Here is a 14620-nt window from a genome sequence, read left to right as displayed (position 1 = left end):
AATTATCGGTTACCTGCTCACTTATCGCTACTGGTAAATCTGATTACGTGGGCTGAGACGATAAAAAGTTTATAGCGACCTATATATGTAATTATTTCATGCATTATAGAAAATCTTGCAACCTGGAGTGACCATGCCACGCAAACTCTGCTGACCATCGAAATCACGCTACGTGGTTCTTGGGGGTGAAGTCCTCAGAAGTTTGGTTTATCACGCTATGGGTGCGGAAATCAATCAATTTTAGGGGGGTTGACGAGGTGCTGTTACGGCCCTGCCTCTTACTCATTGTCTTTAATACATTCCTTATACCAGTGGCGGCTCGTGACAATATCGGGTGGTGGGGCAAGGGCTGCGAGCGACTTTTATCAACATGACGTCACAATGGCGTTTTCCAACGTAAAAAAGTAACTTTAATATGATGGTCACATGAATTTCCCGACAACAGTGATTTTAACGTAGGTGCCGCGAGAGGTTTGCCAGTGAGCCGTGACTTGAAGTGTGGTAACAAATGTTTTATTCATTTTTTTTTAATCAAAGGATTATTTTACATAATGTACGTGAACTATGCCACGAATGTACGTCCCTATGCCACGAATGTACGTCCCTATGCCAAGAATCAATTATCAGGTCATCCTTAGTGGCATGCGTTATGATTTCATGGTAGAGTTAGAGATTACGCAAATCGATAGGCTGGTGGTTACGAGTTACGACCAGGTGATAGGCAACCAAAGCGGAGGTACCTGGCGTACGATTGGATCAATGGACTGGACAATTTCTATCATCATCATCATTGGTTTATTAGCAATTTTATCAGTTCAATACACCACAAAAATGCGATACAATGAAAAGACGGGAATATGTCGAAGCGACAAGGAGTAGTCTTCTAGACCTTTAATTTTCGCTCTAAAGGCAACTGCGTAAACTAGCCTACGTACGGAGCAAAGATTCAATACGATTCATGTTCGCACTTGACTTGACCAGACTAATTCCAATGACTAGAACTCGAGAGATTGCGTAAGCCTAACTGCAAAGGTCAACGACTTCGGACACATACGCAATTGTTATCTCATAGATTGGGCCTGTCATATTGAATCCAGAACATCAATTTGAATGGTCTTTGAAGAACTAAGGACAGCAGCCTCGGAACTTCGGTCTCGGAACAACATAGTACATTTTGGCCTTGAAACTGGAGATTGTGACGCAACACATACGGCTTACTGTCTGCTGCCAAATCGCCGTTGGAAAATATATTAATCAATAAATACATGAATGAAAGCCGTAAACTTAGCATACTGTTACATGAAATCATCGAGAAGTAGCATTCGCAATCTCATAACCCATTCCGGCATGGTACACCGTCAAAATCAATACAAACAGACGAACACCGAACTTTGAGTAAAATAGATCGAGGAATAGGCTGATCGAATGATCAGCTGTTAACCGACATCGAAAATGAAATAGCATCGCATTTGACAGGGGATTGTAAGCAAATGGTTTGAAGGCCACAATTTCACAGTGAAATGCACATTGGCGAACATAAAATTATGTGAATATTTGAATGCAAACCGAGAATCTTAGTTAGCTGTTTCATGCGATCATCGAGATATACCATTGGAAATATCATCACCGATCTCGTTATGGAACGCAGACTAGATTAGCACAGACAGACACCGGCTTTTCCGTGAGATCCGCAATGATGTAGGTAGGCTAAGTATCAGATCAGCGCGCATCTCTACCATACTCGACCTCGAAAACGAAATAACTGCCTCAATCATTGAGCGTCAACTTTAAGACTTGGCACCGCGTTCGATACTAAAATCAAGACATACCGTGCAAAAGCTCATGACAGATCTAGGTATGGAACATCGTTAAAATCAATAGAGACCAATAACGGCTTTTGCGTAAATCTGTTAGCGATAAATGAAGAGTCAGCTCTCACTCGACTTTGGAAACGAAATTACCACCCACATAGTTCAGTGACAAACTTAAAACTTATTACAGCGGTCGATACTAGCATTAAGACTTACTGTGCCAAATATCATGACCGATCTCGGTATGGAACATCGTCAAAATCAATGGAGACCAATACCGGCTTTTGAGTAAAATCTGTTTGTTGTACAATGTACATAATAGATCAGCACACACTGAACTTTGGAAACGAAATTACCACCCTTATCTTTGAGTAGCAAGCCTGAAACTTGGAGCAGTGCTAAATACTACCTTCACGACATATCGTACCAAGTTTCAAGAATTATCATGGTGCGAAACACCGTCAAAATCGACATATACCAGCAAAGGTCGAGTCAACGCATATCACGGTAACCGAGTTCAGATATAGATACGATTGTTACATCACACCTTAAGGGCGACAGGCATAGTTGCCCCACTTGCTCGGCCATTTTACGAATAGGAGAGAGTAAATCACCGTTTCTTTATTGTGCGCGGCTTTGAGAGAATAGATAGTGAAAGCTTGTTATGAGCGCTACCGGGGCAAGCCCCGGCTAGGCATTCACAAAGCGAAAACACAGAAGAGAATTCGATTTTCGCAGAGACTTCGCTATGTATGGGCATTTGTTAGCGAAAGCACAAGAATAATGCGGGTTTCGCCATGATCTCGGTATATACTGATTGCTGTGCGTCTATAAATGGTTAAATTGTTATTGAACAGAATTTTAGGTGGGGCAATGCCCCAGTTGCCCTATAGGACGAGCCGCCACTGCCTTATACAATATGAGGTTGGGGGCGCTGGAGCACGATAATCTGTGAAAGGGGGCGCTGGAGGAAAAAAGATTAAGAACCAGTGATCTATATCGACGTAGTCTAGCTGCTTAACCGACTATTTCACGGGTTCCAACCATCCCATATCGTGTACGCCGGCTATATCTGATGGTAATCGTCCGTAGGCTCATAGAGAATGTTTTTTGGAAAGTATTTACACACTTATGGCATAATTATACAACTTAAAAAAATGTAGTTCTAAATAGCCTTTGTTTATATCACTGTTTAAAACTTGTTTTAAACATAGTGTCTTCAAAACCATATGTTTTAAATGCAACCCTACCTGGGTAATTGTTTGTTTTCCGTACGAAAGCTGATTTGTTTTCCCACATCATATTCGTCAACTCACTCAGAATTTTGTGATGTGTCAGTTGACCTTCTGGATAAATATACCTTGTCGCATGATCGTAGATATGTCAGATGTCCGATCTGATCAGAGCCCTTGAAGCCCCCAAGAATCAAATTTTCAAAGGGCACAATCCAGTAAAAATGCGACATAATTTCACGAAGGAAGGGTTGGATAGAAGTACCTGTACGAAGTATGTAGGACGGTGGTCCTTAACCTTTACTAACCCGCGGAACACTTACGTTAATATTCAAGTCTTCGCAGAATCCCTCTCCCAGAAAAACAAAAACACCCCAATTCGGTTCCTTACAACAAGTGGTCTACATATTGATTGATGAACGAAAGCCTGAGCAACTCTATATTTCAGATAACATCAACTGTGCCTTTGAACGGGGCAATTTATGCGGATGGAAACAAGATGTTAAAGACGATGTAGATTGGGAGATATTTCAAAAGCGAACTCCAAGCTCGGGTACAGGCCCTTCGTCTGATCACACAACAGGGCGTACGTTAAAACAGTGTCATCAAAATGCCGGCATCCTCCGTTTATCAGCACCTATACTTATCTAGACGGCTGGTATATCTACCTGGAAGCGTCATCAGCAAAAAGCTCGCAATACAGCACGATTCTCAGTCCAGTAATCAACCCAAAAAATCGAACCTGTATTAGTTTTTTCTACCATATGAAAGGGAAAAGCATGGGGATGCTGGAAGTCATGTCGGTCCAAAGTGGTGGTACAAAGTAAGTACAAAATTCTGCATTTAATGTCACAGTTCAGTTTGAAATCCTTTATTTTTACTAAAACCGTATCATTTGTATTCCTCGCTGTGTTGGTTAATGTTATTGAAATTGAAACGCATCATACCAGTAGCCTACATAAATTAGATTTACTCGCAAATGGATGAAAGATACGGAACAAAGCAGAAACGACACCGACTGGAGATTCGCCCAGGTCACGATCACAGAATCAATGCCTTATCAAATCGCGTTTCGCGCCACTCGAGGTTCAGGCTTCCAATCAGACATAGCGTTGGACGACATTAAAGTTGAAGGCCAACCGTGCGGTGCGTTATAGAAATAGAATGTGGTCAATTGTGTTCCATGGTCACCATGCGTACCATATATGTAGATGATGAAAAGTCGAAGACCGATCATACGGATGCTAAACCAATGGTTGCAGGTAAAGCGATGCGATATAGGCTACAGTATGGTCAACATGCAAGTTCAAAACAGTTTAAATTGCTATGATTTCAATATGTATATCAGCAGGCTAGTAAAATAATTTATGTACAGTCAACTTCCCAAAATCTGTAAATACCAATACATTTCATCACCAAGTATTCTACGAAGAATGATAAATATGTCAGAATTTCGTGGCTACTGTACTTTTCGCTGAATTATGCAGATGTACATTGTAATGCACAATATGATGAATAGTCAAATACGTGTGCTGTTACCTTATTTTGGATTTTCAACTTCACCGTGAGGTGAAGTATAAATCGGTGCTAACTACTAGGGATGGTGTGAACCTCTGAAAGGTTCAGGTTCGTGTGAACGCGAACCTTTTTGAAAGGTTCTGTGTGAACGCGAACGTGAACCTCATGACGTCACATGACGTCCCATTGCTAATTTCAACCCTATATTTCAATGAAGTGATAGCCTATATTAATGTACTGTACACGATACCTAGCTATGCCACAATGCTGAAGTACATATTGACGTTTTAAACGTCGCCAAATGTATCAACTGATAAGATAATCCCATAATATCAATATCTTCCATCGCTTTGCCAACAATTTCGACGAGGACTTGCCAGGGAATAGAGCTCACGCCTTAATGGTCTAGGCCAGACCGGAAAATGTATTCGGAGTCTGAGTATTGCTACGTTGATATCGAGCAGAGTGTAAAACGGGTTACTATACTTGCTACCGATACTAACCCATTAACAAGTTATACAGCAGTAGCCAACACCCCAATCGCACGGATTTGGTTTTTATGATACGGTATACATATGAAGTCAAGATTGACCCCGTATACGCCAGCTAGATAGAAAACGATATCAACGTCATTCATTGGAGAAATTAGCATCATTCACTGGCTCCATGTAGTGTATTTGGCTCTTGATGTTGTGTGATTGATGCGGGTCAAGTTCATGCAGAGAGTCACTAAATATTCACAAACGGAAAACTGGATATTTCGAGCAAACGTTTGTAACAAAGCAAGCTAAATTTTTGAGATTGTCAAGGTGCATGCTCGTTCAGTGTTGATTGTTTATGCTGCCAATGCCATGCATAGAGTGGCCGGCAGTTAAAACGCAATAAATTTGAACCAAAGATGTTATAATGAAGTGAAAATTGCAATATATGAAAAAGGTTCACAGTGCAGAACCTACCAAGGTTCTGTTGTGAACACGAACCTCAAAATTTCCGAGGTTCACACACAGAACGCGAACGTGAACCTCACGTTCACACCATCCCTATAACTACCGTTTAGTCTCGGAGCCAAAGATGACTTGATTGCTTATAAATCAATAGGGTCCGGAAGTTTACCACGTATATAATGATGACATTTGGAGAGAAATACCACAACTCAATTTATCACAATCAGAAGCATTCTTTGTCGTAGCTGCCTATGGACATTTATCTTTCAGAAAGGCCAGGGACAAATGAGCATCCGATGACATGTGATTTTACAACAACCACATGTCAATGGCAGCAGGCCAAGGGAAAAAACAAAGACTTTGATTGGGATCTCGCCACATCCTCAACGACTCATCTAGATGGCACTGGTCCCAGAGCCGACCACACGTCAGGCAGTAGGTACGTGAAGTTACCAATTTCTTTTCTATACGTAACGAAATTACTCTAACATGTCTCGCCATGGTATGAGGTCAATAACTACTTCATACAACTTTAACTTTGGTAATCAACATAAATCTAGAATGATGAAGCATAGCGAAAATTGATTCACTGCTCCTGCAGCCTCCACCGATGCAATGGCTGCGAATAATTCAAGCATATAACTGGGTTTCATTCAGGGGCGGTTATATATATATCGATGCTTCAAGACAAAAAATCGGTTTGCGTGCAACATTGATCAGCAGTCAATTCAAAATAGATGGTCCGAAATGCTTTCGATTTTGGTACCATATGTACGGAACAGGTAAGTGAACGACTACACGTCCATATTCTGCATAATATAAGTTCATGTTGCTTCAGTCGGTCTATCATCTTACTGACTTGCATACATATTAAATACTTGTTGTTTCCGAACATTTCAAGGCGGTATGAAAATGAAGATGGGAAATATGTTAGGACAATGTATGCATACGCTCGAAGTAGAGGACAACATTTAGCACCAAATATAGCGCATAGACAATGTCAATAAATATCACTCTTGAGGGATACCAATCACCATGCTCCACGGTACAACTGCTCATGGCACTGAAACGAAAGTGTGCAAAAGTATTCATGCAAGATTTTACGAGGCCTGCTAAAAATATTGGGGTTTTACGCTGCAATATACTTTGAACTGAGTAAGTTCAAGCTATCTGACACCTGCAGTTATTATTATTATATTTAAAAGCAATTTTAGTGACGCATATGACGTCTATGGTCTTTTGCGTCAAGACATAACGGTTGATAATCGAATCGATATTGCGATAAGTAAATACATTCAACTAAACATTTAGTACTGTCTCTTTGTCTTCGCAAGGAATTCCCACAGCAAAGGTAATATACAATCAGTAGTTATTATATTTTCCATGGTGAAGGGTACTCTCAGGTCCATTACGGCAGCTCTAAACTGGCATCTTTCGTTAGCGTACTTTGCACACTCGATAATAACGTGCTCTGCGGTTTCTTCAACATGGCATGTGGCACAATCAGGGGTATCGGAGCATCCAATTTTGCTAAGATGGGAGTTGAGACGACAGTGTCCGGTCCGTAATCTGAAAATAAATGGTGGTTTCGGCACGGCGTGGTGTGGTTAAAGTAGGTAGTTTTGTGTATATGTCAGGGCAGAACTGCAGTTATTCCGCTCAAGGTATCCAAGAAATGCAAGATTCGAAATGAAATCTGCCCATCGCATCACTCCCGAAACTTCTCATTGCCGCTTTTCAGGCATCGGAGACTTGACAATATTCAAACTCATTAAAAAGAAGATGGTAAATATTTGGAGAACCAAAGGCGAAAAGGGAAATCAATGGCTTGAGGGAATGATCGATTTGCAAGGCAATCACATATTTTCGTTGGTGATAACTGCAACAAGAGGATCCGACTGGAAAGGAGATATCGCCTTAGACGACTTCAACATAACCGACGGAAAATGTCGTGAGTATACAATTTTCCTCAAAACTATCTACTTCGTTCCAGTTGACCAATTAGGAACTGTTCTGACTTTTATGGAGCTTTTTTTGTGTTACACGCTCAAAAGTCCGACTTTGACTTCGGCTTTCATTCAACTACGGGTAGATAAATCTTTCCGACGGAGGGTCAGAAAAGGTTGGCTGGCGGTGACCCGGAGTCTTAACGTTTCGCCAATTGAATCAAATATTTTAACTATGACGTAACACTCTCTGCTACTGCTACTTCCTGCTGCTGCGAACAGAAATACAATAAATGTAGGCTAATATATTCAGAAGACGCACCAAACATTGTAGTGAGACAGCGAGACTTGATATGCGGTGTCGAATCAGATACAGACACGAAAATGCAATTGACTCAAAATTCGAGACTTGTCGGCTCTTCATTTTCGGTATATAGGCTACTAATGTTCGGAGTCGGGCAATGCGTGGTTGGGTAACAAATGAAACTAATGCAAGGTACGAACGGCTATAAAATATCTATAAAATTTTAACCAAACCGTCATCAACCTGGATTTCTATTCAGATATTTCTGTAAGTATATGTAAAATTAAATTTATCATATCATCGAATTACTCTGTAACTGGATTCTCTACCGCTATACTGACTTCGTCTAACTCTCCATTCTGCTTGGCGACAAAATCATAAACATCAACGACGTGACTCATCGTTAGTTGATGTCGCTAACTCATTTTCCAGCAACAATCACTTGCGATTTTGAAACTGACAATTGCGGATGGATGCAGGAGACGCAAAATGATCATTTTAATTGGACAAGACGCAGAGGACAAACGCCATCAATGAATACCGGGCCGAGTCATGATCACACTATGAAAAGTATATTTCTATCGTGTCTTGTGTTACAAATGTTATAGAATTTTCCACACGTCACAGATGCTAGCGGAACTTATCTGTATCTTGAGTCGTCGAAAAAGCAACGATTTGATGAGGCATGGTTGATGAGTCCGATCATAGATCCTAAAGTCTCTGCGTGTAAGTCTACCGGTGTTCTCTATTTTGGCGGCGATATGTTGAGATGCTTTCTATGATATAATATATACAAAACCTTATCTAGTTCATTGTGACGTTGAAAAATGTTGCCTTCAGCGTAAAAATGGTCAGACCTGAGATTTTTTCTCTCTCCTATGTACCCTGATAAGCCGTAGGCCTATGCAGATCTGGTCGCGCGATGTCTACGATTTCAGATGTACGCTTTTCATCCGTCATGTGTCGTTCGAAATGATGCAGGTATATATTGCAGCAAAGTGTCTCACGTTTTGGTACCACTCTTTCGGGGAAGGTGTTGGTACAATCAAAGTATACAGCATGCCACCACATGAGAATGGGAAGTACATCGGTTCGTCACTGTGGTCAAATTTTAAAAACCAAGGAAATCAATGGCTTTTTACGGAAATCACTATCAATGAAGCACTTCCGTATAAGGTATGCATTGAATATTCATGCTACAATGTACGTACCTAAATATATACCCACCATTTACATCTTTGATATACAATAGACAAGGGCGTTCATATTGACTGTTCACTGTTAGTTTGGTGCTACTACAGGGCTTTGTGCACCAGTCCTGCTTGGGCGGGTTGATGTGAGGCCATATTCCCCTTTCAGTCTTTACTCACCACGTCTATCGCGAATATACTCCTGGTATATGGTAATGCAGTTCTCAACAATATGACACGAATGTGAAACGGACTATATCAACCACAATTGACGGTGTCCGGTGGGAAATGAACCTTAACTCGATAGCTACGATACCATGATTAAGCCAGAGCGGATATGGCCGTCTTCAGTTCATCAGCTTCACACATTGTAACAATTATACTTCACTGATCATCGTGACATGTTTGGTGTGTATCGCATTGGCATCGACATTTGTAAGTCACGTGCTGCTAAAGTGCACTCATGTGTGAGCACTGAGCAGCCTGAGCATCCCTGGCTCCTGGTAACCTATATGTATAGATCACAGGTCTGCTATCCCTGATGGCGTTCCGAAGTATATGATGCCTCCTAACCATTGCACATTTTTTCACTATAGCGTCATTCGCCGGTTACTGACTTAACATCCCACTATTTTCACCACTTTCACTTCGCCACTTTTCACAAAATAGGCCACACAGTTTAGCAACCACATTTTTTAAACTACGTCAGTACAACGCTATGCTCTCCAACATGAGCGACGGGCATAGTTACCACAAAGTAATATCTTATTAAATAAATACAAATACAGCAAATATATATCATGATTCATGATCATGAATTTCATTGTAATTTGAAGTATGAGAAAAGCAAGATAACCGACGGCGCTTTTCAGAGATCGATATTGGAGCTAGCAAGACACGGTACTATACCTGAACGACATCTCCCTATAAAGCTTGATCTTGTGCGGAACCGCAAGCCGTTTTTAAGGCATCCGAGTCTTGGCAGTATCTGGACCATTGCACGCCAAGGCAATACGTCCATTGATATCGCCTGATTGATTTTCCCTCCATGGAATGCTGTTGCCATCGCCGAAGCCGTTTCAGCTAGTGAGGAATAGCTAAGCTTATTCTGAAACAACAACAATATTTGGAAACTGAAACCAATTTCCGCCTTTAAAAATGCTTTTCTTGTCGTTCTACTGAAATCTCAAAATGATCAACGGCCGCAAAATATGACCTCGCGAGTCTCGTGTTGATGACCCCTGCTATAGATAATTCATGGACCCAACTTAAGAACCCCTGTCTTACAGTACGTGGACTTTGTGAAATAGCATAATTATACAGTGAAATTCGCAACGTTGATGAATTGTCTTTGATTGTAACTATCACTACCTTCATAAAGGTAAAATCAGGAAAGACATAAGATGCCCAAAATGAAATCTGGCATAGTGGAAAATATCATCGATTTCTGAGAATATTGCTTGACAGATCATATTATGCCGGTTGCGAACGAACCTTGGAAGGTTCTACATTGTGCTCTTTATTGTTAGATAGCAGAATTTTGCAGTAATCTTAGTAGCATTGAAAAATGTCCTTGACCGTAACTTTATATTATTATAGCCACATCATGGTAAAAGCAAGAAAGAACATAAAACTACAAAGCTAAGATATATCTTAGAGTGTGAAATGTTATTGATTCTAGATAGACTAGAGCAGTGGTTCTCAAAGAGTGGGCCACAACAGTAATTTGAGGCGGGCCACAGAGCTATTTGGAAAAATGTAAAATGATTCGATTCGCGAATATTTTGGGACTCGACTTGACTCGAGTCATTTTTTCAAATGCGTACAATGACTTGACTCGACTCGAGTCATGAACCAAGTCATACGACTCGAGGCTAGGACTGCCAAGACAGACATTTCATTGTAACTTCGAAGAATAGTAATGTTACCATTGGTATTTCATCTATCATTCCTGATCTCAAAGACCACTCCTGGTAGTTTCGGCATCTTCCTATGGACTTGACTCGGTGGTGAATTGAAAATGACTCGACTTAACTCGAGTCAAAACATTAAGTGAGATTGACTTGTGACTCGGAACCTTGTGACTTGATTACAACCCCGGAAACGGCGGCTTTTGTCCCCCGCTATGACAACCTATACGGTCAACAGCAACGAAACTAATTTCGAATCTGGAAGTTAATGCTGAATAAATCGAGTATTCCCGTAGTGTCATATGTTGTATGCCTTGGAAAAGGGTGTGTATCAAACTTGGACTGCAGCGCATTTGATGGAGATGTAACATAAAATTATCCACAATAGCGATTTATTGTCATTTGTGAACTTCCTGTGGAAGTATACGGCTCCGCCGCAACGAATCGTGATGGATTTGAGGATTTAGCGCAGCACAATAATCTTTGTAGTCGGTTTAACAATGCCCGGCGTTGAAGTCATTTTACATAATGTAAGAGTAACATGATTTCGTTGTTATTATTATTATTATTATTATAGGACACGACAGTGGTGCTTTTAGCCAGGTTAAGGCTTTGTGCTCCACGACATTGCAATTACACGTACAATAAATTTCATATTTTGGTGTCTTTGACGTGCTTCCACTCTCTCTCACGCTCGCTTTATCATCGTTTATCATCGCTGCACATTTTCATTCTTCTTGCACTCTCTCAGTCTCTGTCAGACACGCTTCATCAGTTGAACATCGTTTCTGTTGCTACCGAATTATAGCTCGGCTCACTGTAGCTGGGCTTTTCAAGTCACTGCTTAGCAGTGAGGTCAGCGATGAGGAGCCCATAGAACCTCCGACCCATAGTAATTAGTCCGAACCGGGATTCGAACCATCACCATTGGTGTCGTGACGCTGGCGCTTAACCAACTGCGCCACTCGCTTCCCCGCTGATTACGTTGTATTATTGGATTTAATGTTCTGACATCGCCTATTAGGTACAAGACATAGGCCGATCGACTATATGTACAATGCACAATGTACTGCTAGCATAAAAAAAATTATTTCTCCACTTCTCTGTATAGTATCCCATTCACCAAAGAATTATTTGAAGCGGGCCCAGAATGGTTATGTTATTCCCCACAATAGTGGAACTAAACTCACAATCACACAGTGGATGCGAGGATTGGATCATTGGGTTTCGCGACGTGACTGGAGCAGCGAAAGTACACAAGAGTTATACTATCACCCTGTGCCGTAAATGCATGTCGCACCCCAAACCTCCAATAGGGCGGGATAGCTCCAAGGGGCCCAAAACTATTTCGTTAGTTGTTTGTTATAGATTTATTCAACAATGTATCAATTGGAACAATCTAATTCTATAGTTATTCCACAAAATCGCTTTGCCGACAATATCGACGAGGACTCGGCTAGACCGGACATATGTATTCGAGTGAAACACTGGTTTCTACACACTTGCGCCAGATATTATCTCAAAAACAAGTTATACAATAGCCAACAACTAAACCGTACGGGCTTGTTCTTTAAAATACAACGAGGATCTCAAATCAAGATAGATCCCGTACGTCTGATAGATTTTTTACACCAGACAACGATGCATTTAGAGATCAATTTCGTTGACGTAAATAACTGATTGGTTGACTAGCACAATTCACTGGCTTCCTACATGTAGTGTGTTTCGTTCTTGCTATTATGTGATTGCGGGCAAAGCTCACAGCTGAGAGTCACTAAAGATTCACAAACGGAAATCTGAATATTTTGAGCAAACTTACAAGCAAATAATTTTTGAAATTACCAAGGTGCAAGCTCGTTTAGTGCTGAATTTATTTTCGTGCTGCCAGCGCCATGCAGAGGGTGTTCCAAAGTTGAAATGCAAAGAATTTCAACCGAAGACGTTATCATGAAAATTGTATTACTTGAAAAAGTTTCACAGTATGGACGCTATACCAAGGTCCGTTTGTGAACCTCCAAATTACAGCGGTTCACACACCGAACGGGAACGTGAACCCCATGTACGTTCACACCATCTCTACTTTCCGGCATCTTCACAACAGGTCATCATAAAAGGCACTATAGGGTTGGATTATTTGGGAGACATCGCCATCGACGACATACGATTGACGGACGGAGCTTGCGATCCTTGCTGCTGGCCGTCCAAATTTTGATGTGGCAACAACTACTGCATATCCAATACGCAGCGCTGCAATGGATATGATGATTGTGGGGACGACAGCGACGAATCGTTTTGCGATTCCAACGCATCTGGTCAGTACATATTTCATCTCTGGCGATCTCGTCCTGCTAACATTGAAATCGGCACACTGTTACCAACTCTCCTATTGATTTGCATACCTTCATACAGAGTCGAATTGCCGAGACGATAACGGTGACAGCGGCCGTGTAAGGATTGTTGTAAGCAAGAAATCTAAAGGCACGTAATCACAAGAACAGCGAACAAAATCAAGTTGAATCAATCTGCCGCGGAATATGCTACCTTATTTTTATTTACAAAGATTTACAAAAATGTGACTACGCCAATGCGTAGAAAATGAGGCTTCATTAATCCTGGACGTCCCAAATTTCGCGCTCCGGCTAATAAGAGTTTTTCTTGATCCTGCAAATTCACAATAAATTTACTGGGCAATTCATTTTTTGCTAATTTAACTAATTTTAAAAATTAGCGCGTAGCCACTCAAAACCTTCTCGCGGGCAACGGGTTGACCAAATGACCATTCCTAGTACCGAAGAGGCATCTTGCAATTTTGAAGGCAATCACCGACGATTTCCTTGAAAGAAAAAAACGGATCGACGTCCCGTCCTAATTTGATTCGTCAAACTACTTACACGAATACTTCTAGTACCTATATCGTCGCTGAGTTCTAGACTTGGATTATCTCGGCATGCTTTGAAATTCAGTACTTCTTCTTGTAATGGAATGCCGTGGAAATTTACAGCCCTACGGCGATCTATTTCTTCAATCTACTGATTGGAGTACTTCTAGCTTTCGTTTACTACTTCTACCTCAGTAGTCTCGGAATACCTAGATTCTAGAACAGTGATTCCCAACCTTTTTTTAGACATCCCCCCCCTTTGTGATAGTGAAAAGTTTCGCGCCCCCTTATCGTCATATCACAAAATCCTACCGGGATGCTAGCAACCCCAACATATTGTTTGATGGCATGGAAAGTTATGACTTTTGATAAGAGAATTCAAAAATATGAAATTCGGTCTATATAGAGAAATACGCGTGAATTTGATGTAAATCGCGCAGAGCGCGAAAAAAATTCAGTTGACTACTTCTTCGCGCCCCCTTCAGATGCTTTCACGCCCCAGGTTGGGAACCACTGTTCTAGAAGATCGCTACTGCTACTTGTAATTGAGTAAGAATTTATAGCACTACTTTTGATTGTAATTGAGTATCAAATGTGCCCTTGATATATATTTTAATCACAAAATTCAACAAGTGAATCTATTGTACTACAGGAGCAAAGCCTGTGTGTGGTATGCCTTCTGCTGCACCAGTTATACCGAAACTGACGGACGATCACGAAACCATTCTTGATGAATCTGACAAGCCCGAGGTCAGTATCATAAAACATACACTATGAAAGGAAATCGAGTATTTCCTCCTAGCGTAGGGCGTAAATCACGTAAATGGCTAACAAATTGCTATTCCCCACCCATCCATAGGATGAAAATGAGTCAAATGAGTCAAATA

General features: G+C 41.0%; 1 protein-coding gene across 2 annotated transcripts in view; it reads left to right on the top strand.

The window, feature by feature from the left end:
* Window positions 1-14620, top strand: part of LOC145444987 (MAM and LDL-receptor class A domain-containing protein 1-like) — a 148614-nt gene that overhangs the window by 64160 nt on the left and 69834 nt on the right. Inside the window, exons 11-13 of one of the 2 annotated variants that reach the window (XM_080323070.1) lie at window positions 3492-3629; window positions 3695-3866; window positions 4011-4189. The exons of the other annotated variant lie outside the window; for it this stretch is intronic. Of the exons in view, the coding sequence (XP_080179196.1) occupies window positions 3492-3629; window positions 3695-3866; window positions 4011-4189 (489 nt within the window). The remainder of the gene's footprint in view (window positions 1-3491; window positions 3630-3694; window positions 3867-4010; window positions 4190-14620) is intronic. 2 annotated transcript variants of the gene reach the window in all.

Source organism: Botryllus schlosseri, chromosome 8 (assembly GCF_051294905.1).
Source record: "Botryllus schlosseri isolate E-star chromosome 8, Bs_hap1, whole genome shotgun sequence".
Taxonomy (NCBI): Eukaryota; Metazoa; Chordata; class Ascidiacea; order Stolidobranchia; family Styelidae; genus Botryllus; species Botryllus schlosseri.
Note: the sequence above shows the minus strand (reverse complement) of the source record. Positions and strands in the feature narration are given on the sequence as shown.